The sequence below is a fragment of the Leptonychotes weddellii genome, chromosome 7 (assembly GCF_054177405.1).
Source record: "Leptonychotes weddellii isolate Sample4059 chromosome 7, ASM5417740v2, whole genome shotgun sequence".
Lineage (NCBI taxonomy): Eukaryota > Metazoa > Chordata > Mammalia > Carnivora > Phocidae > Leptonychotes > Leptonychotes weddellii.
In genome coordinates, this window is record NC_138375.1 from 72870960 (window position 1) to 72894340 (window position 23381).

At 37.2% G+C, this 23381-nt stretch overlaps 1 protein-coding gene across 6 annotated transcripts in view; it reads right to left on the reverse strand.

The window, feature by feature from the left end:
* LNPEP (leucyl and cystinyl aminopeptidase) overlaps positions 1-23381 on the reverse strand; it is a 90605-nt gene that overhangs the window by 15401 nt on the left and 51823 nt on the right. For all 6 annotated transcript variants that reach the window (XR_014147044.1, XR_014147043.1, XR_014147042.1 and 3 more), the window contains exons 7-13: positions 21759-21872; positions 20222-20356; positions 16285-16416; positions 13494-13654; positions 13181-13269; positions 6525-6708; positions 5249-5405 (exon numbers count right to left, since the gene is read on the reverse strand). Coding sequence is in view for 2 of the 6 variants with exons in the window: in XM_081826513.1 (XP_081682639.1) it covers positions 5249-5405; positions 6525-6708; positions 13181-13269; positions 13494-13654; positions 16285-16416; positions 20222-20356; positions 21759-21872 (972 nt within the window). In the remaining 4 variants the exon portion in view is untranslated. The remainder of the gene's footprint in view (positions 1-5248; positions 5406-6524; positions 6709-13180; positions 13270-13493; positions 13655-16284; positions 16417-20221; positions 20357-21758; positions 21873-23381) is intronic.

The window sequence follows — 23381 nt, forward strand, 5'->3', positions numbered from 1 at the left end:
GAGAGGACGTGAAGTGGAAAAATACTTGCCACGCGGACTGATAAGCCAAGGGACATAAAAGCAACGCAGGGGATCCTACGGATACACACAGCTGCACTGGATGCGCTGTCTGCCACTGGCCTGACATTCTCAGTGGCATGATAGCGAACCATCCCAAATGAACACGGGATAAAAGAAAATTCAAAGCTACTCATAACTGTCAAGTAGAAACAAAAGAAGAATGAGAGGAAAGAAAGTTACATGCTTGAGATACTACTAAAAAAAAAAAAAACTCAGTGGAGAAAAATGTCAGTGAGAGTTGACTAAAACACATGGACACAAGTAGGGGAAAAAAAAATGGCCCGTTAAAGTACTGGAAGCGAGGGAAGCCTGACACTTGAAGGTGCTAAGGCTAGTTAGTTCCTGAGCAGTTACTCCGCTGAAGTTACAGGGTGCAGTTTTACTAAGTCATTTCTGGTACCAAATATTTAAGATGAAATCCCCAAGGAGTTGATTTTACATATATTTCAAATGATAATGTAACAGAGCAAAAGGCTTTATTTTAAAAATAATTCTGTTTTTAGAAAATTCCCACTTTATCATTTTTATAAGTAATCCAGGTTATATTTTTAATATTAATAAATCATATAACAAGTGCTTCTTTATTGAAGCAAGTGCTTCAAACAGAGAACCTGTTTTTCCATGGTTCTAAATTTTTTTTTTTAATTTAAACTCATTAAACAATAGAATCCAATCCTCTGATTTCATAAAATGAAAATGGCAAGTGGGGAGAGAAAATAAATGGAGAGGTTATACAAGCTACAAACACTGGGTACGCAATAAAATGCAAGAACAGTTACACAAAATGATTCTTAAAATAAAACAGACAGGAAAGATGGTGGCACTTACATTATGTATTACATTTTGATTTACTGCTTTAATTTTACACTGATATGCCCAGGGAGTTCTTTCTTGGGTCAACTCAGCTTCTTAAAAGTGAAGTGTCAGCTTTTATTGCAAAACGTTTACCCCACCAATCCCTCATATGTAAAAGAATGACAGACTTGCAAGTGATGAAACAGGAATATGGCTGGGATCAGATGTTGGGATTAGATGTTAACATCAGATGTGAACGATTTGACAAAATTCAAAAGTGCCTCCAGACCCTATCCACCCCGCAACACCACAGCATACATCACAAAATGGGATATAGATGTATGTGTTATATAGGTATGTGCAGCCTAGATAACAAAATGACCAGTATATGTCCATAATGCTCTGGTGACAACAACATAAAAAATTAATTAGATACCAGTCTTAATCACAAATACTATTTGAAGATTGCATCCAAGGACTCAGAAATGTCTGCTGTTCCATCTCTAACTATAGTATCAGATTTTATATTTTGAGAGCTTTGATGGTACCAGAACGCCCTCCGAATTTTAGAGACCGTTTCTCCCTCTTGATGACCTAAAGCTAACCTGACTTTTAACTAACAATCAAGTGTACGAAAAATCTCCAGCAATACAAGGGCCCATAGGCTCACAAACACACACTAAGCCTGCCCTTGTCCTCTAAGCATCCGTCCCCTGGGCCCCAGCCTGACGTATGTTCTTAATAAATACATGCCTGCCCAGCAAACTGGAAATCATCATCTAGGATGATGACGCAGAGTTACTCGAGTGTCAAAGAAAGAAAATATTCAGAAGATCTAACTCCTTAGATTGAATTTAGCATCTGTGTTCACAGCATAGAGACTGCCTGAGGTAAGTATCAAGGGCTTTCTGACACTAGGCTCTCAAAAGAGTTATTAGAGAGGCAGGGGGAAGAATGGCTTCTGCCACCATGAAATTTAATTAGCTGGGCAGCTTCAAGAACATTCTGCTAACTCTTAAAGTATATTCACTACCAGCATGATCCTTCAATAGTAAAAAAAAAAAAAAGAAAGAAAAAAAATGAGTGATATGTACTAAAGTTATTTATTGCTACCTATACTAGGTTGAACAGTGTCCCCCCAACATTCATGTCTGCTTAGAATCTGTGAATGTAAACTTATTTGGGAATAGGTTTTTGTAGATGTAATCGATTTAAGATAAAGTCCTACTGAATTATGGCGGGCCCAAATCTACTGACTGGTGCCTACATAAGAACAGGGAAATTTGGACACAGAAACAAAGAGAGAATGTTATGTCAAGACAGAGACAGAAATTGTAGTTGTGCATCTACAAGCTAAGGAATGCTCAGTACTGCTGGCAACCACCCGAAGCTAGGAGAGATGCAAGAAGAGACTCTCCCTCAGAAGGAATCCATCTGCCCTGCCAACACTTTAATTTGGGCCTTCTAGCTTCCAGAACTGGGAGAGAATACGTTTCTGTTGTTTTAAGACAATAAGGTTGTACTAATTTATTCTGGCAGCTGAAGGAAACTAAATTACTACCCCAAATGGTGTTGATTTGATATGGCACTAATAACCTCCAAAGTAATCATAAAAATTCAATAATATAAAAATCTATGTATACAATGAAGCACACTGGTGCTGGATCAACTGGATGGCCATATCAAAAAAAAGAATCTTTGTGTCTAACTCATACCATACACAAAAATCAATTCCAGATGGATCATAGTTCTAAATGTGTAAGGTAAAATCATAAAGTTTTCAGAAGAGAACAAAGGAGAATACCTGTGGGTTGGCAGATTTCATACACAAAAATTAAGAATTTACGTTCATCAAAAAACATCATTAAGAGACTGAAAAAGCAAGCCTGAGGGGGAGAAGATACTTGCAAATGTACATGAGCAACAAAGGACTCCTATCCTGAATATATAAAGAGCTCTACAAATCAATCAGAAAAAGGCAGAAAATCCAATAGAAAAAACGTTAAAGACCTGGGCACATAACCAAAGTGTACCTCCAATGGTCAATAAACAAATCAAAAGGAATTCATCTTCACTAGTCATTAGGGAAATACAAAGTTTTTTTTAAAGATTTTATTTATTGATTGATTTATTTGAGAGAGAGCACGAGAGTGGGGTGAGGGGCAGAGGGAAAAGCAGACTCCCCGCTGAGCAGGGAGCCCAATGCGGGACTCGATCCTGGGACTCCAGGATCATGACCTGAGCAGAAGGCAGATGCTTAACCAACTGAGCCACCCAGGCCCGGGAAATACAAATTAAAGCCAAAATTGCAATGCCACTATGCATCCATCTAGATGGCTAAAAGGAAAAAGATTACTATTAATACGAAGTGTTGACAAGGATATAGAGCCAGAATAGAACTCAAATTCTCATGCACTGCTGATGGAGCACAAACTGATACACCGTTGAACAATGATTTGATAGTACAGTATTAACTATAAATATGTTATGACTCAGCAATTCCACTTCCAGACACATACCCCATAGAAATGCATACATATATGCAACAAAGATATATATAAGAATATTCATAGCAATGCTATTCGTAATAGCTCCAAACTGCAAACAACTCAAATGTCCATCTATAGTAGCTGAAGTGGCTACCAAAAAGCCAATCTCTTTCATATACTAATAGTACAAAGTCGGTGTTGGATTCTAAGTGTCTCCTAAAGAGACCAATAAGTTATTTGCATACTTCTTGGAAATGCACACAAATACTATAAAAAAATTTTATTAACATTTTGGATATAAAAGAAATCTCAAATATTAAGTTGACAACTTTATTTTCAAGGGCACTAGATGTAGGTCTGTCATCTTAAACCTTAAACACATGGTCTACAAGTTTTTCAAATGGTTTTAATTTATAATCTCAGTTTAAAAAAATGATAGCAGCAAAGAAACAGCCTTGATTTTTCCAACCAAAGGTATCCTTTGAAAGATGACATTGCTAGAATACAAATTAATTTAAAATACAGCAACATAATACAAACTGGGCTTCAGAGTGGAACTAATCTGGGTTTGAAGCTCAGCTTTGTAATTTACCAGGTAACTGATGTGGGGGAAGTTATTTAGTCCCCCCATTTATCCAATGGGGGTAGAAATATCTGTCCGGCATTGTGTGAGGATTAAACGAGATAATCTACATTAAGCACTTAAGCATGGTGTGCAGAATATAACAAGCACTGAAATGAATCAGTTTCTGGTGTGTTTCACTCATTTGTTCGCTCAGTATTTACAATGGGCTGAGTCACATTCTGAAGACACTGTTTTTTATTAAGGATGGTAAGAGACAGCCTCTGATACAGAAGAATGATAAAAATCTTAACAATTAGAAAAGACCTCAGAAATCATCTAACTTAAGCATCACACTTATGGGTGGCTCCTTTGGGGTCAGATCAGAGACCTGGGGGGAAGGGTGCTTCTCAAGCTCCATACGGCCCACCAGCTGTGCCTTGCCTCCCCCGCTGTGAATAGTGTGTGATGGGAGAACTCATCACAGAAGATGTGCAACAGCCTAGTAAGAGGCAGAGAGGAGGTTGTTTAAAAGAAAAAAAAAAAAAGACGTAATCCAACCTCTTCTTTTCACCAGTGAGGACACCGAAACCCTAAAAGACATTCTAATTTCTGGTTCAATACTTTCTTCCTTTTTCTGAAAGCTGCCTTTTGCCTAGTCTCTGGAAAACCTGACCGGTCTCCAAAGCAAAACCTATTGTCAGAATGTGCTGATTCAGAGAAGAAGATGAAACAAAGAATTCATCTCTTCCTCCCAAGCTTTTACTCTGTCAACAGTTTAATACTGCAAGATTAGTATTAAATCTAATTTAATACTAATTAGGCAACTGGTTTTAAAAAAGGTAAAGCAGTCACCAATGCCAAGATTCCTTTAGTACTCTGCAGAGAAATATATCCACTAGCATCACCCTCCGTAAGAGGTCACAGTAAGGACTCCTAAAACAGAATATTCTCAGTACAAACATCACTGTCATTTCACAATGACCACCTAGAAACCAATGGGGAACACCACATTGCAAAAGGACCTACTTCAAGCATTTACTATATAAATGAGCCGGGATTTGAATAGAGAAGGTTTTTTTTCATGTGACCTCATTTTGACGTCAGGGTCAGAAGTCTTTAATTTGATATTCAAACAAGACCATGTTATGCTAAGCCTTTTATCAACTCTTCCTGGTAAGCAATGTCATTATGATTCAAAGTAAAGATTTCACAACTAGGAAAACGAAGAAAAGGGACCGTGGCTGGTTGCTTTTTCAGCCTATTACTCTGCTGAACAGAACTGTGAATGACAACATTAAAGGCAAGCAACAAAGACATGCTGGCAATAAGGGAGACTTACCACCACTCTTGAGGCCAGATCCATGTATCCCAGCTTTTCAAGGAGGTTATAGATGAGGCCGGTCTGGAACAGGGTTTCAGTGATGGGTGCGGTATAGGTCTCATTTCCAAGGTAATCAATCAAATCAAAGGCCCTCTGAAGAGATACCTTGCCTAGGCTAAAGGGTAATAGAACAGAAAAGTCAATATGCTGAGGGAGAGGAACTCTATAGGCATGCAGAAAAACTTTATGAATAGATGGTGAGTCTTGAAGAACTAAAATTTAAGCTTAGAGTGGAATTCTGTAAAGTTAGACTAAATATTATTATCTTTGATTAAGTTCATGTGTATGACCCAAGGTTAAAGATACATTTCATAAGATACACAAGAGCTCAAGTTTTATTCCCTAAGTCACCTGTAAATTGCTACTGACTCATGAAAAGTATTACACTGTCTTAAGTGGGAAAAGATGAAGAGTACTAATTTTATTTATTTATTTATTATATTTACCAAGTGAGGACAAGTGGCATAAAGAGGATTTGAATCAAAAAGAAAATATTTCATTATTTGTACGGGAATTTGTCAAACTTATTACAGCAAAGTCCACTGTGAATTTATGGTGAGTATATTTTAAAAATTAACCATTTAGGAGAAATCAAAACAATGATGGCTCAGATGATGTAAGGTCACTTCATAAAAAATGAACCAAAATAAGAAGGTCAAGCACAGTCAGAAAGAACACTTTTGAATATTCCATGTGTCTCTAGACCCATTAACAGCCTAAGGTGGTAATCTTACTATGCAGAGGATATCTATACACATCACTGCCATACATGGTTTTGGGACTCTGTAATGCACGGAGTGGTTAGCAGGCAAGCTGTACAGAAGTAAGAAGGCCCCAACTCTCAGACACATCACTCAAACCAGCGGGTAGGCACTAAGCCTCATGCCTAAACTAAATGTTATCTGAAAGGAATTCTCTCATGAAATAAAGCCTGAACTCCTACATTAATTTATTCAGCAAACATGTGTCCTACTTGTTGGTATGGACAAGTCTTAAGATATTACTTAAATCTTGTTATTTAACTGTTCACTATGTTTGTAGTGGATGTTTCTATATGGATTATAACACCCTTGAAGGCAAGGATTATATCTTACATCTTCCCAATCATCCAAAACAAGTAACACCTAACAGGCAATACATGTGCTAGTTCTTTTGAACTGTTTTTCTTAAGTGTTCTTTTCAGCAAAACATTTGTTTAAAAACAAACAAACCAACCCAAACCAAGCACACGTACCCTGCAAGTTCAAAGATGTTGTTGATGAGGTTGGCTCGGTCTTTGTCACTCAGGACATAAGGATTTGTTTTCAGCTGTTTGATTAGTGCTTCCCAATCATCATCCTCATAATGTACAATATAATAGCCATTCATGTTTGTATTGACTTTGACCCACTGCACTTCTTCTGTAAGATTGATGACATCTAATACAGACCGAAAAATGAGAGAGAGGAGAGATAACAGGGGAAGAAAAAGTATTGAATGGATGTTTTGTTTGTTTCAGTTAATATAGTATATTGTTACATTTAATTATTCTACTAAGAACCTAAATGTTTGCCTTCTAGTGCAGTTATTTTAATGTTAGCAAAGATCACCACTCATTCATTTAAAAAATTTTTTTTTTACTTAAATTCAAGTAGCCAAAATATAGGGTACGTCATTAGTTTTTGATGTAGTATCCAACGATTCATTAGTTGCGTATAACACCCAATGCTCATCACATCACGTGCCCTCCTTAATGGATAAAGAAGATATGGTACATATATACAGAGGAATATTACTCAGCCATCGGAAAGGATGAATACCTACCATTTACCACTCATTCATTTAACAATTATTTATTTAATGGTGAAAAAGGTAGAAATGCCCCTTCTTCCACAGATCTTACTCTAATGTAGCCAGGCAAAGAGAGTATCATCTAAATGTTATTGATGGAAAAAGAAAACATGGCATTCTATGGAAGAACATACAAGAAATGCTTCACCACCTAGTGGAGGTTAGGAGAGATTTCTGGGAAGAAATGACATCCAAGTTGAGAGTTCAAGATATACAGGTGTTTTAAGCAGGTGATGAGGGACCCTAAGTGTTCAAGGCCCAGAGATAAAGTGTACATGTTATCCATGCACTGAACTGACTCCCAAGTTCATTGTGGCTGGAGGAGAGAAACAGGGAGAAAGAGTAAGGGTGTGCAGGGTGAGGAAGCAGGGAAGATAGTGAAAGAACTATGTAAAATGTGTTCCATCTCAGCCTTTGTCTTTCATTACACTGGAGGAAGAATAAATGAAGCCATTTAGAAAAGTCACATAATTCAAAGCTAACAAAAATAAGTATTAGGGGAGGATTAAGATCTCATTAAGCACAAACAAATAACTCAGTTAAAATAATAAGAAAGTGATATGCATTTTTTGGGTCCCTACCATTACATACATAAATGCTAGAAGAATTGTTGGAAACTTATATAAAATGATTTCAATTAATAAGGAGTTATAAAATATATGACTACAAAAATATATTACTACAAAATATATCTAGGAATTTTTAAAATCCTTTAAATTACTATCGAGAAAAGTCCTTTAAGTAAGTTGGCAACAAAGACGTGGATTTATTTATTTATTTATTTTTAAAGATTTTATTTATTTATTTTGAGAGAGAGAGAATGAGAGAGAGAGCACATGAGAGGGGGGAGGGTCAGAGGGAGAAGGAGACTCCCCGCCGAGCAGGGAGCCCGATGCGGGACTCCATCCAGGGACTCCAGGATCATGACCTGAGCCGAAGGCAGCCGCCCAACCAACTGAGCCACCCAGGTGCCCAAGACGTGGATTTAATATAATAGTTAAGGGTATGCCTCTAAGCATCTCCAGATTTACTATTAGAATACAGTTCCATGAGCTTACTATTTTGTTTATGGCTAATCCCTCAGTGCCCAGAACAATGTTCCTAGCAGACACTCAAAAAATCCTTGATGAATTAATAAATGAATGGACAAAATAACTATGTCAAAGTAAATGTTTTCAAAACAAACCTAAATAAGGTTTATAGATGTTTACAAAGTAAGTTTTCTTTCCAATTTTAAAGTAAGGCGTACTAATTTTTAAAAATTATTGAAGAGGAACAGAGACAAGGAAAATAATCTGAATTCAGACAATAATAGCTTTGTAGGGTGTATTTCATGCCAAGAGTTTTCTGATACACGTTTTAGTTGATGTAATATTTCACATAGTGGATAGATATGCATTTATCTTTATACTGCTTTTTTACCTATCAGATTCTACGCCGAGCCATTTTTCTACTGTCTTCATATGCAGTATTCAAATATCTTCACAAATTCCACTTAAAAACCTACCACAGTTTAACCCATCTCTTATTTGGAAATATTTAGGCTATTTTAAAATTTGCACTACCATAATAACTCTGTATGACCGTTTTTGCACATAAAATGCTTTAGGAACACATTTAAATTTGGTACCTGAAGTTTCAGGGTCTATAAACTTCAAAAGCATGAATTATTAAAATTTATCAGATTCTCTTAATACCTTAGTTAGTCCAATTCTACTGAAACTACAAAGGATGTTTAATATGGAAAAGACTTACATTCTGCTCATGTCTTAACATGACATACCAGATAATCAGTCTTTTTCACTAGAAAATTCCATAGTAATTTGTATTTTATGGCTGATACAGCAGCAGATGGGAAAGATCAACTACATTAATAGGATTTATTCCTTTTCATAGAGCAGAATACAGTTCTAAGGAATTATTGTGAGGACAAAGTAGATGCTCTAGGTTGGAGACGTTTTAAAAAACAATGACTAATAAAATTAACTTTATCATTAACTATGGCAAAAATATTGACATTCTCCAGGTCAGCCAACACAATTTCCTGCAGAGCTTTTATTAAGAAAGAACCTTGGGAATAAGGACTAAGGAGCTCCAAACCTCCCTTTGCCAAAAAAAGAGGCAAGAAATGGAAGTATGGCAATTTTTCCACTGGATGGATGCAGGAAAATACTGAAATACAGTGTATTTTGGCTGATAAGCAATTTGCCGTGTTGCTACTTTGGCCAAGTCCAGACGGTAAAAAGGAGGAAGGCAGCTGGGAGTGTACTTGAAATTATTACTGTCATCTGGATGACAGAATATAAAGCAGTGCAGCCAACAGCAGAGAGAGGGGAGTTATCATTTAAAGAATCAACATATTAGTCTCCTTCAGGTCTTCTGAATGATCCAGAATGAAGACCTTAAAACCACAGGTATCAAAAAATAATAGTTTTGCACACAAGGGAGGTAACTACATACTACAGCTCAAATGTGGATGAGACTACCCTCATATGTTTTTAATTTATCTTAATCATTAACAGATTAAGAGTTCAATTTTCACAGTTCATTGAGTATTAAAAAAGAGTAACTCCAATCTTGTATGGCAGAAGCCCAGATGAAGTAATTTAGTAGTGATTTTAAAAACCATTTGTCAATGAGTTACGAAAATCAACTACTGTTTTATACAGAAACATTAAAACACAGAAACAAAAAACAAGTTCTTACAACAAAGTTGAAAAATCGCCTGCGCAGCTTGCTCTAGAGGCCTAGAACAATATACGCAGCTGAACTACATCCCCTCTTGTTCAAAAGCATTCCTTTCTCCAATACCCTTTATTCTCCTTTATTTTATTAGGGGGGAAAAGGCAAGAGCAAAGGATGGTACATGATAAATATCTTAATTACATGCCCTTCCTTATTCTTTTTTTCCAAATATGCCTTTCATTCAAAGACAATGACAGGTCTAGTTTCAGATACATCCTTCTGGCACAGTGATATCATGAATGTTTCACATTCAATTTAATATAAAGATCCTATAGTTAAAGAGCTTAGGTCTGAGTAAGATGTGGATGAGAGAGGGGATGGGGAGGGAAAAGGGGTGAAAAGGAAGAGAAGGGAGAGGGAGACACTCACTATTTGAGTGTAATTTCCTCAATACGTAGCTTGAAAAAATGGCCCCTTTCACACCATCTTATGCCTAACTATTAATCACTCAAAATTCATGTATGTGGGGAAAAGTGACAAAGATACTGATCAAATATAACTCCTGTATTTGAACAAATGGACTAACCCAGCAACCCTGGCATTAGAACACACGGAAATATACTATACATTTAACACATCACCAAGAGAACACACTGTACTAAAGTCATCTGGCAAAAAATAAGCCTCTGTAGTCATTGTCCCTGCTACATTTCCTTTGAGACTAGAAAAAAATTAAAATAAGAGTACTTCTCACCACAGCATTAGGAACCAAGAAGACCCAACCGTCTTCAGGGGCAATCATTGTTTTGTGAGGACAGAACATTTTCAGTGTGGACTCTCAAAACCAGGAATTAAAACGGCAGCAGCGGCAGCGGGGGGAATGACATTTGGGAAGAAGAAGTAACCAACACTGCTTTCATCATCTGTTGCCTCAGTTCCAACTCCCGATTCAACCAATTATATTATAGTACATTTTGCATATTCCCCTTTATCGAGAATACTTTCAAAGGAAGGAAAATAGAAGTTATCACTTCATCAGGCTTTGAATGCTCTTTTCCTAAACCTTTTTACAGTGAGATCTGAAATTGAGTCACCTCATGACAAACTAAAATTTATTCATTTAAAAAATATCTGTGAGCCTACTGGGTGCTAAGGTCGCAAAGGTGACTCATATAGCCACGACCTCTCCCTTAAATAGGGAACACATCTAATGTGGGGACAGACATAAGTGAAACAGTACTTACAGTGTATCAAAAGAAGAAAAGGAGAGGGCATTATGAGAACACAAAAGTAGGCACCTAACCTGTCCCGGCGTGAGGGAAGGTGGCCTGGAGCCAGCAATGGGCACGCTGAGATCTGAAGAAGGAAGAGCAGTAAATCGAGGGCGTGGGGAGGCAAAGGTGTTCTTCCAGGAAGGCAAACAGCATGTGCGAGGGCAGGAGAGCACGGTTTCTATACAGCAGAAGCACCGAGTGCCAGGGAAGGGCGGAGGGAGAAAAGGCTACACCAGGACAAGAGGGGCTAGACTTTGGGATGTGGATCTTAAAAAAGAGTTTTAAAAGCTCACATACAAACTGAGCTAAAAAAGTTAAGGGTAAATAAAAGCAGATTTCTTATTGTCCAATTATTTCTAACACCACCCAAAACTTATATACTATCGGGAGGTTTGGAGAATTTCTTTATCTGTCCAAAAAGGGAGATGGGATTAAGCGTCCTTTCTTTAGTCAGGGGCTGTCCTTCCAAGGCCACTTAAAAGTAAGGGGTTTTGTCTTCATCAAAGAAGGCAGCCCTTCCTTGCACCTCTGCTTATGTTATATTAATCAAAGATATAACATTATCAAGTGTTCTTAGCGTTTCAAATAATGAGATTGACTTAACACTCCACTCTATTTGAACTGCAGTGCAACTGGCATGCTCACATACCTCAACCGGCATTGTAAATTATGGCCACATCACAGAAAAGCAACTTAGAAATGTATATTCAATCACAAAAGATACCACAGTCTCCATTTCTGAGAAGCATTCCTATGAAGAAGTTCATATAATGACAAAACATTTAAGACCCTAAATTTTTACTGAGACATTTTTTTTTAATAGAGACAAATGGTGAATCAAGTGTCCAACAGTAAAGAAAGATGAAATCAAATATTGTATATGTTTTTTTTAAAAAGGCAAGATATAAAAATCATTTGTACACAATGGTATCAACTAAGTAAAAATATTTTTTAAATCATTAGAAGGAAAGAATCATGAGAATAGTTGCGATGAGGTGATCTGTTCTCCATTTTCTAGATTTTATGTAATGTGGATATACTGTGTTTAAAGATGTCTTTTTTAATAATAACATGAATAACAACAAGTAACATTTGTATAGCACATAACACATGCCAGACATTATTGTAGGTGCTTCACATAAATGAACTCAATCCTTCCCATAACACTATAAAATATGATCACTATCTCCACTGTACAGCTGAGGGAATGAGGCTCAGAGAGTCACAGAACTACCTAGAGGCCTACCAGTGAACCAAACAACCTGGCTCCAATGTCATTCCATTAACCACTAGGCTACACTCCCCTCTCAAAAATATAGGCTTGAACTCCACATACAAATTCAAACAAGAAATTTTCCCTTTCCATAAATCTAGAGTATCACTAATGGTTCCTGCAGGACCCAGGATCTTCATGATTTTTCAGGATGCAAATTAAGAGGGTGTACGGTGTGGCATTCACAGTGGTATTTAACAAATGGTCAGAAAGGACATTTCAATTTTGTTTTTCAAAGACTCCTATGGGTCCAACAACATATACAATCTTCACATTTTCTTATCCCCCTCTTGGCAATCATAATTTCTTGCCCCATTTTCTTATTAACGAAATGTGTTATGCTATGTTCACAGGACATTTTGTAATGATTATTTACTCTAAATCTAGATCATGAATCAACCTTTATCACACGCATAAGAATCACCTAAGGTGCTTGTTGAAATGCAGTTGCCCAAGCTCACCTCTAGAAAGTAGGTGGCAGAGCATACTTTAAGAGACTGCTCTGCTTCTGCTACTTTATACTTGATAACATATGATATTTATCTAGGATATAAAAAAACACAGCATTTGCTCTTTTCTACCAAGGCTGCTAGCACACTCAGCACAACTTTTTGTACCTTATTTCCCACGAACAAGAAAGACTAACTTCACACATGACCTATGGACCAATCTCACTTTAGTCGTATCTCATATAGATGACTCCTAAAACCAGCTCAGAGAGTGTACACTTTGGAAAGTATAGTCTCCTTCTTGCTGCTAGGTCAGAGTTTTAAAAAAAAATACGCTGTCTAAAATTTCCTATCAGAAAAGAGTTAATTAGAGTCAAACCTGATTTCTTGTCCAGTAAAAATACCAATGGATATTTTGAGTAATTTCTTCCCCCAGTGACACAGGATAATGGAATATGCCAGAGATAGCTGTAAAAAGAAAACATTGGAAGATTATTACTCTTTCCAGTATTTCAGTCAGTTACACATAATTTATTCGGTCTTTTCTTTTTTTCCCCTTTTGGCAGGAAGGAGAAATTTTTCAAGCTATTCCAAAAAAGATAATCTTGTTAAGTTTCATAGGAACTTGTGATTACAAATACTTTAACCCAAGGGTGCAAAAGAGATAGCAGGAAGAGAAAGCCGCAATGTACCTTGTATCTGAAGGCTGAATTTCAGGCTTAATATTTAAAAAGTATCTTTCTTGTTGTACATGAAGTTCCTTTCCTTTTCTTTGAACAGTCACTAAAGGAAATCCTTTTTGCAGGGTCCAGGTTTTCATCATTTTCTTTACATCTAGTGTTTTGTTTGTGATCTATAAAAAAAAAGAATAAATTCTTTTTGCTTAAAAATGAATAGATTAAAAACTTTACAGTTTGTACCTTTCCCTCTCTGCCTACCACATTCTATGAAGACTACCCGTTCTGTTAATAGAAAGCCAGAAGCATGAATACGGAGTTAAATTTACACTTCTAATCTAAGTGAATGAGCAGCTGCTAAAAGGAAAGTCACCTGGAACAGAACTAAGTGATAACTAGAGAAAGGGAGAGAAACCCTGCATTGAAAAAGAAATACATTGAGTGTTTGTCTAAATCTCTAAGTAGGGACAAGCACTCTTTCAGCTCACAATACCACCATTTAGAAGGTATGAATCATGGCAAATACTCTATAGAGTAAGAAACACAGCTACTTTCTCCTGTGAGTCAGCCTGTGTCCAGATCTCTCTTTATTCCCCAGACCCTCTGCTTTCTGTACATGTTAGCATCCATCTTGGAAAGAACTAATACCGTGGGAGCGCCAGAAAACAGTGGCAGAGTAAGATGTCAATGGGCCGGGTGCCATGACGTGAAGTTCTCCAGAGAACAGTAGTTACCCGTTTTGATAGTCACAGACGCTCTCTCTCAGAAACTGCATCCATGTATCTACAAAATCTAGAATGCAGTGTCAGAGGTTCACAGACCCTCTAAAGCCCACCGTCCCTACGACACTGGTATCAATGATTAAGAAGAAATTCTGGAACAACTATCTCTTTAAAGCAGGTGAGTTAACCTTCTAATTCCAAGCATTTTTCTAGGTTGCATATGGATTTGAACTTCAAGCACCTAAAATCGTTAAGCACTTTAAGTGTTTGGTAACAGTATTGTTCCACGATGGCAGGCCTCACCTCAGCCTCCATATGCCCATTTATTTAAAGCAGAAAAGATGGATCAAATCTATCCAAATTCATTGCAATATTAATATTACATTTCTCATGGCTCTGATCTATTCATTTCTAGATAAGGGATTGGGAAGAAAACAAACTTTGCCAAAGGCACTTTTGGGCCTTTGAAACAGGACAGAAATGAGAAGGCCAGTGCATAATTTGATGTGGATGCTGAAAGACATGAGGATAATGTTAGGAACGAGGTTGGGATAGGAAAACATTATGATGCAAAAGCTGAAGTCAGTCAGAAAGGCAGAAATATAGTCTAAATGTCAGCAGACAATGCAATAAGTATAAAGTAAATAATGTGGCTTTCAATTGAAATGTTACCATATGATGAGAGAAAAAACTGATTTGGAAGCAACTCTTAAGTAATAGGGACTAATCCATCTTCTCAAAGAGAACTCAGAGAGAAGGAAGGCATATCTTCTGGGCACAGGGTTAAGAGCTAGAAAACGCAAGGTTTCAGATAAGACAAGGAAGCAGAGAGAGTATACGGAAAAGATTCAGAGTAGGAGTTTTCTTTCTTTCTTTCTTTTTTAAAGATTTATTTACTTATTTGAGAGAGCAAGCAAGCATGCCCAGAGGGAAGTGGCAGAGGGAGAGAGTCTTAAGCACACTCTGCGCTGAGTGTGGAGCCTGACATGGGGCTCAATCTCATGACCCTGAGATCCACGACCCTGAGCCGAAACCAAGAGTCAGAAGCTTAACCTACTGTGCCACCCAGGTGCCCCCAGAATAGGAGTTCTTAATCCAGGGCCCTAAAATTTTTTTTCTCAGGAATATGTGATTTTTCTCGGGAATATGTCCAGAATTGTCATCAAAGTCTCAAATATGTCTGTGATCTTCTAAAACATAAGAACCATTGATCTGGATCAGGGTAACATACTGAAGTGCTCATAAGGGTTATGCAGTTAGCATACATGCACGATGCAGGCTGGGTTCACGCACTGCTCTGAAGCCTAACTCAAACCTAACTGCACTGCTTGTTAGAACATTTGCAGACACAACAAAATCCAAACAGCAAAACGATCCAAGGGCAATATGTAGCCCATGGCAGTCAGCTTGTGATATATCGTCTATAAGGATGGCCTTAGTAGGAACAGGGCCACAAAAGATAGGAGGATTCACAGGGCAGAGTGTAGGAAAAAAATCATGAATCAGAGGTAGATAAAGATACAAAAGAATAAGAAAAGTTAAATAGATTTTTGAAAAAAATCAAATAATGAAAATACAGTAATATATCTAAAAAAAAAAAAAAAAGGGGGCGCCTGGGTGGCTCAGTTGGTTAAGCGACTGCCTTCGGCTCAGGTCATGATCCTGGAGTCCCGGGATCGAGTCCCGCATCGGGCTCCCTGCTTGGCAGGGAGTCTGCTTCTCCCTCTGACCCTCCTCCCTCTCATGCTCTCTGTCTCTCATTCTCTCTCTCTCAAAATAAATAAATAAATAAATAAATAAATAAAAAAGAAAATACAGTAATATATCTTAATTCAGGAAGGGCAACTTCCCTACAAAGTATGAATCGAGATTAAGGTATAGAACAAAAGTAGTTATACAAGGCCACACACGATAATCTCAACACTTAAGACGAGTACTTCCATTTCTTGACCTTTAATTCTGTGCTCCAACCCCCTCTCTCTCAAATAACTACCCTTGGTACCATAGCTTAGTTATATACTTGATAAAAATATAAATAGAAGAACTCTTCTCTAAGAACTAAGTAAAATATTCAGGTCACTTACCTCATTGAAACTATCCCACAGATCATCACTTTGAATGGATGCATAGCTATGATTATGCAGGTAAAAAACAACAGCATGTTGAAATACATCTTCACTAAGATAAGTTTTCAGCATCAACAAGAGGGAAGCTCCCTATTAAAAAAAAAAGTGAGAAAAGGGGGGAAATAATAGACTATAATAGGTTTATAGAATTGAGAACCTAAAATTCAAAATATAATTATTCTAAGTATATTCTTACATATAGAGAACCCAGTTATAATACAGTTATTTACTGTCATATAATCAGATGTGAATTGTGTTCAAATTGTCTGAAAAATTATTTTAAGGGATTTGACAAAAGAATAATGGGAGTAGATTCCCATGTGTACTCATTCTACTAAAAGCCATTTTATGTGGTCTATTGGTTCCTGTCTCAGTGTTATGATAAAAAGCTAAGTGTTTATAAATATATCTTTAATAGAAAAGCATGCCACATTTTCTGGGGAATCCCCATCCCAGTGCTCACAATACCAGTTGAATTCATGGGTTCACTGCCAGAGATAATAAACAAACAGAGCTCCAAAAGCCATTCTGCTGGGGAGTATGTTAATTTCAAGTTTTAGTATATCATGTTGCTAAAATAACCAAGATCTCTCTTCTTCCTGCAGAGTCACTTCAAATATGCTTGGAACTAATGAATGTACAGGGTAGGAAGCATACACTAATAATTCCGAACCCGGCATGCAACTGTTAAGGCTCTTCAGTGACACTGGATCATCGCTGAATAATATGTCATCATTTCCAAAAAACATCTTTGTGAAGCCTTCCCTGCTTCGAGATAGAAGCAGTTCTCCATCTTCAAGAGCAATTAGATAGATACACATTTAAACATGTATTTATAGACATAGATATATATTTATTCCCTCTTCTAGACTGTATGCTAATTGAGGGAAAATCCAAAAAGCTCAATTCCAGTGCCTAACACAACACCTAATAACAGAAGGAACTCAAATAGTTTTTGAATTTCATTTCTGGTAAAAATGTAGCAGTATTAAGCCATCAGGATGATCAGATACAGACAACGGAATTTAATGCCGATTACTCCCTTTTTTCTATATCACGCTTCAGGGTGCTACTTGTTCTATCAATTTAATACGTACTCATTCTTGTTCCCAACAGATCCCTTTCGCCCTGGAGCACCAACTTTCCCTCACTACTGTTACATTCCCATTAACAAAACTATGCAACATTCCTCATTTAAAACAAATAAAACATGTCCTTCCTTTCTTTAACCCCATGCCTCTTTCAGTTATCACCCTATTTCTTATTTGCCCTTTGTGGTAAACTCCTCGAAAGAGCTGTCTACATCTGCCATCTCCATTTGCTCTCTTACCACCTTCTCTAGAGCCATCATCAAACCATCACTCCACTGGAAGTGTTTTTATCAAGGTCACTGGAGAACTTCATGGTGTCAAACCAATAGCAATTCCCACACTCATCTTATCAACCTGCTAGCAGCATTTGATATGACTGATCACTCACTCCCCCTTTCGAGTCTTTCTGCACTTCGCCTGGCGTCACCCCTCTTGATTCTCCCCCTATTCACTGGCCATCGTTCTCAGTCCCTTGCTGGATCCTCATCTCCATGGAACCACCTCATTTTGGTGGCCCCTGCATTTAAATTTTAGACCTTTTTTCTTTTCTTTAGAAATTTACTTCCTAGTTGATCTCAGCAGACAACCTACATCAGAGTTAGGCTTGGAGATTAAAAAACCCAGAAAGAATATGTCTGTCCAACACATTTCCCTAGTGACGCTTACTTGTTCTTGCATACAATATTGGTAAATTACTCAGTGTCCTACTTTTCCCAATTATGTGGGATATTTGCCAGATTCCCAAATCCTGAAATAAGTAGTTACCATACTGATAGGAGTTAGATATGCTGTGGAGACCACATGATCAGAAGACACTGAATTCGGGGCTTAGCGGGTGGGGGTCAGAGGATGACAGAGCTCTGTCAAAACAAATCCTGAATTAACAGTTCTGGAGAAGAACAGAACCACAAGTTTAAACATTTTATCAACAGATCCAATACGGGCTTTAAAAATCACAGCAGCAGCTCTGATTGGAATATATTTAATATAGCTAATTAAACTCCTGATTCCTTATTTGTTAACAGTACTACCATTTTCCATGCCATTCGGGTGTTAACCTGGAAAACACAGCTCCCCCTTTGTTTACCTGCCTTATCCTGTCACTAAATCCTTCCACAACTTCCCTCCACCCAGTGTTTTTACACTCATCATTTTCCTTCCACTTTCACTACCACTCCTAATTTCACACTTTGACCACATCATGCTTGGACTTTAGCAGCAACTTCCTGACTTTAGGTCTCCCTCCACTTAAATCTACTTTGTGAGCTGGAACAAATTAGTTTTCCTAAACAGTAACTTTAACCAAGGAATTCCTCTGTTTGAAAATCTTCTAAAGCTTCCCATTGCTTACAGAAAAAAGTCCAAATTCCTGCCCCAACCTACCTTTCTCATCTTTCCCCTACTCCACATATGGCTTCCACCGCAGTCAAGCATTTACTCCCTAAACAAAAATGTCTTGCCCATTAGTATTCCTGACTTTTTCTTTGTAGACTTCAATGCCTCATTCCTGCCCTACTCAGTGCTTCCCATTCCTCTTTATCTGTATTCTTTTTAATTCCCTTCAATTTCCATTTTCCTCCAAAAAAGCTCTCTTCATAATCCTAGGTAAAAAAAAGTCTATACCATTTATTCCACACACATCATCTCTTACTGCTTCACAAGTACCCACCACCTAAACTTCGAGTTTCTTGATGATATGGACTGTATCTCACATGTTTTGTGTATATTTTCTGTCCAGTACAGGAATTCGTTTATTAATCAATTAATCTGACTGCCAGAGCAAGGAGGCAAATAAGTCCAAACATTCATGACTCCCACCACAATTGTGAGTGGCACTGTTCTGTTCTCTGACCTACGGTGATCCTTTTTTTTTTTTTTTTTTAAGATTTTATTTATTCATTTGAGAGAGAGAGAGAGCAGGGGTGGGCGGAAGCTGCAGCAGGAGAGGGAGAAGCACACTCCCCGCTGAGCAGGGAGCCTGACCAACCAGGGCTCAATCCCAGGACTCAAAGATCATGACCTGAGCCAAAGGCAGACGCTCAGCCATCTGAGCCACCCAGGTGTCCCTGACCTATGGTGATCCTAATCAGGTTTCTAGTTTTCTGTTTTTGCTTCACTCCCAAACCTGGAGTCTGTGTTTCTGATCCTAACAATCTAGTTTTTAGTTCCTACAATCTCTTTTTGTTTACATGTTTTGGCAATTGTGACTTTGGAACTTGCCTCAATTCTCAATAACCCAGCCAAGGGCTTGCTTAGAACATTCCCTGGGTATATTCTACCTGTAGATCTGGAGACTGAACAAACTTTAAAAGATATATTGCTGTGGGGCGCCTGGGTGGCTCAGTCGTTAAGCGTCTGCCTTCGGCTCAGGTCATGATCCCAGGGTCCTGGGATCGAGCCCCGCATCGGGCTCCCTGCTCGGCGGGAAGCCTGCTTCTCCCTCTCCCACTCCCCCTGCCTGTGTTTCCTCTCTTGCTGTGTCTCTCTCTGTCAAATAAATAAATAAAATCTTTAAAAAAAAATAAAAATAAAAATAAAAAAAATAAAAGATATATTGCTGTATGATCTGATTAACTGCCCAGAATACCAGTCAGAGAACTTAAATGAGAAGAGAGAAATAGAGAAAAACCCAGAAAAGTTAAAACCAAGATTTAAATAGAAGCAAACATCTTAAAGTTTAAAAGCATAGATGAAAATAATTTTAAAATAATCTTTAATCTTTAAAGTAATCTAAATCATGCAGCTTGCTCACATATGAAATTCATTTGAAACCCACTCCAGGTACTTGGTGTGGGGAGCAGTACCTTAAAATAGGAAAGAGAATCAAACATTTCTTCAATCTGTTCTGAAGACTCAACAGATGATGATGATATTGGATGAGATGAATTCAGGGAATCTTTCTTCATGGTTTTAAATCGAGCATCTAAGAAATCTTCATACTAGCAAAAACATCAAATAGATTAGGAAACCATGAAAAGTATCAAAGGCAAAGGCAAGTATAGTAATTATTTATATGAATTAGACTAATTACTGTTTAAGATCATTATTAAATCAGAAAATAAGCTTTTGAAAATATAGGAATAGAGCAACTTTCATTCAGATTCCGTAAATTTAAAAATAAAATTATAACCCCCAGCCACATGAAAAACGTTGTTTCTTAAACCACACCACAAGGATAAATCAAGAATCTATTACTAAAGCAACCAAATTTGTCAAATCCAGATAGAAAATCAAAGTAAATATTCTAAAATGGTTAGTGTATATTTTTAAAATAACATCTGAAATTAAAAAACAAAAATAAAAGCTGGTCCTTAAGCCGACTTCTCATGTATGGTCCAGGAGGTTTCTATTAAGATAATATACATTTCCCTTAACCAAGGTTCATTTGAAATAAAACATAACACTTAAATAGAATTCACTGATAGCTCAGCAGAGAAGTTCCCCTAGAATATACATTAGAATGTTTTAAACATTCTGGGCACCACCAAGTGGTGAAACTGTGTATCTCACTGCTTAATTAACACAAATAAATTTAGAATACTTTGCTTAGTATTCTAGCTGAAAAGGAGTTCCTTCTACCCACGTGAAGTTTCTGAACAGGCCTTACACAAAAATTTCAAATTAAAAGCTCATAAGAATATCGCTATTTTGAAGCAGCCTTGGATCATATATCCAGGAAGTTTAATACAAAGTCATAAAATTTTAGGGTTGAATGGGATCTTTATTTATACTCTCCCACCTATTGTTTAGATTATTTGGCAATACCTATTGTACCATGGCCTGGTATATTCAAATAGCTCTAAGGATAGGAAACGTCTCCAGGGTCTAATAACACAGTATCATTATTATGTTCTCTATGACAGAATGATGTCCCAAGTCTTTGAAAAGGGCACAAAATGTGCTTTTGTACCTTAACAGGGCAAATTATTTGTCTGTATCAATCTATGTATCACTGTGACAAGAAGGATCACAGTAATAACAGAGAGATAGCATTGCTACCAAATGTCTTAATTTTTTTCTCTCTTTATACAAACGATAAAAAGTTGTTTTGCAAAAAAGACTTTTCAACTTTATCTAAATTCCTTCAGGGAGAAGGGCCACATGTCTTAAAAATAAAATGTAGCAAAGTGATTTAAAATGTTCATCTTAACAAAGTATAAAATAATTTCACATAACTTCAGCTTTCAATGAAACATATCAGTAAATAAAAGCTTATTTTCACTGTAGAAGAGGTAGAAGATTTATCAGTAACAAGAATCAATTTTATTTTATCTTTCTAGAAATACTTTCATTTCTCCAAATGGCAAATATGACAGTACGTGTAACAAATGGTGTACTTACACTGGAGAGCTCTTTGAATATTTTTTCCAAAGAGAAATACTCCATGAAAGTAGCAAACCCTTCATTTAGCCACAGATCATTCCACCACTCCATTGTAACCAGATTACCAAACCACTGTGGGGAAAAAACAAACTACTAACCAACACAATACTTACAATCTTAAAAATGTTCTAATAACTGAATTGTCAGATTAATCACCTATACCCAGATTATAATTACTTAAAAATACAGTTATTAGTAAAAAGAAACTATGTTCAAATTAAAGACTTACAAGAAAATTTGTATACATTCACTCTAAAATGAAAATAAAAATTTTAACATTTTACCCTGTTGAATGGGAAAACAAGCAAGAAACACAACTAGCATATTTATCAAATTAACACACACATTGTTTACTAGGTAAACAAAAACAGTTTTTAGCTACTTCATTAAAAGTGTTATTTCCTAGATAATGAAATTCTTCTACCTTCTAATATCAAGTTAGTAAGATTATTTCCATTCTATCTACAACCATCCATGACAACTAAGAAACAAACTTGTATGTGACAGATTTTCCTACAGAGCCCATGCTTCATGTTTGTCCTCAGTCACCTGAGCAGAGGACGGTATTTACAGGATTCAAAACAGAATTCAAGTAATGTTCCTTAAGATAGTTGGCATGCATATAAATAAAGGAAATCAGAAAGATCTTCAAACGTCTCCTTCTATGATATAACAATAAGAAGGAAAACAATGATAGGAGACTCTCCTAAAAAAAAATGTATCTCAAAAATCCCCGAAATTGAGAGTGGTAGGTAACAGGTAGGTATGCCATTTAGTGTGGCCTAGGGCTCATCTCAAACCAGCAGCAAAATAATGTTACTAGGTATTGAAATGAAACACTTTTGAGAATTACAATAACATGCTTTTCAAAGATATTATCTTTAAACCTGTTTCAGAGGAATATGATTTCTAAGTCTTAAAGTAGAAGTAACAGAAGTGGTGATGGGTGGCCCCAGGCATAACAGACCTAGAGGACATCCCCTAAAGGACAACTTGGCTACATGCCCAAAACCATAACCGTCAATAAGGATGTGCTTCAGATGTCAGGTGGTTATGAAGTGTTCACAAGGGCTCTAGAGTTGCACACATACGGTGTTTGAGACAGGGAGCAAACTGACCAGAGCATGTGCTACTCTTCTTCCACGTCCCCCTTCCATCATGACACCCCCAAACTATACCCAACACTGTTAAGCCCCTCAGCAAGGGACAAAAGAAAGACAAGGTGTTGGGGAAGAAAACAGGATGTTCACATACCCACATAATTTTCTTTCTTTTTCTCCTTGTCATACAAAGAGTACCCTCCCTCTCCCAAATTAACAAAGAACACAGTTTGAGCAGGAGAAGAAAACATAAATCTAGTCCTGACAACTACAGTCCAAGAGTTGTGAGAACAGAGTGAAATTTAGGGTAAGTGTCTCTCCACCACAAAGCTATACTGAGCAGCTGACATCTGTCAGGGGTGAAAAAGCTCTCCATTATTACAGGGCAAGAAAGGAGAGGCAGATCTTGAGTAGACAGTGGCTCTTCAAGCCCACTGCTGCCAAGTATTAACTGTGTGACTTTGGGTAAGTCATTTACTTA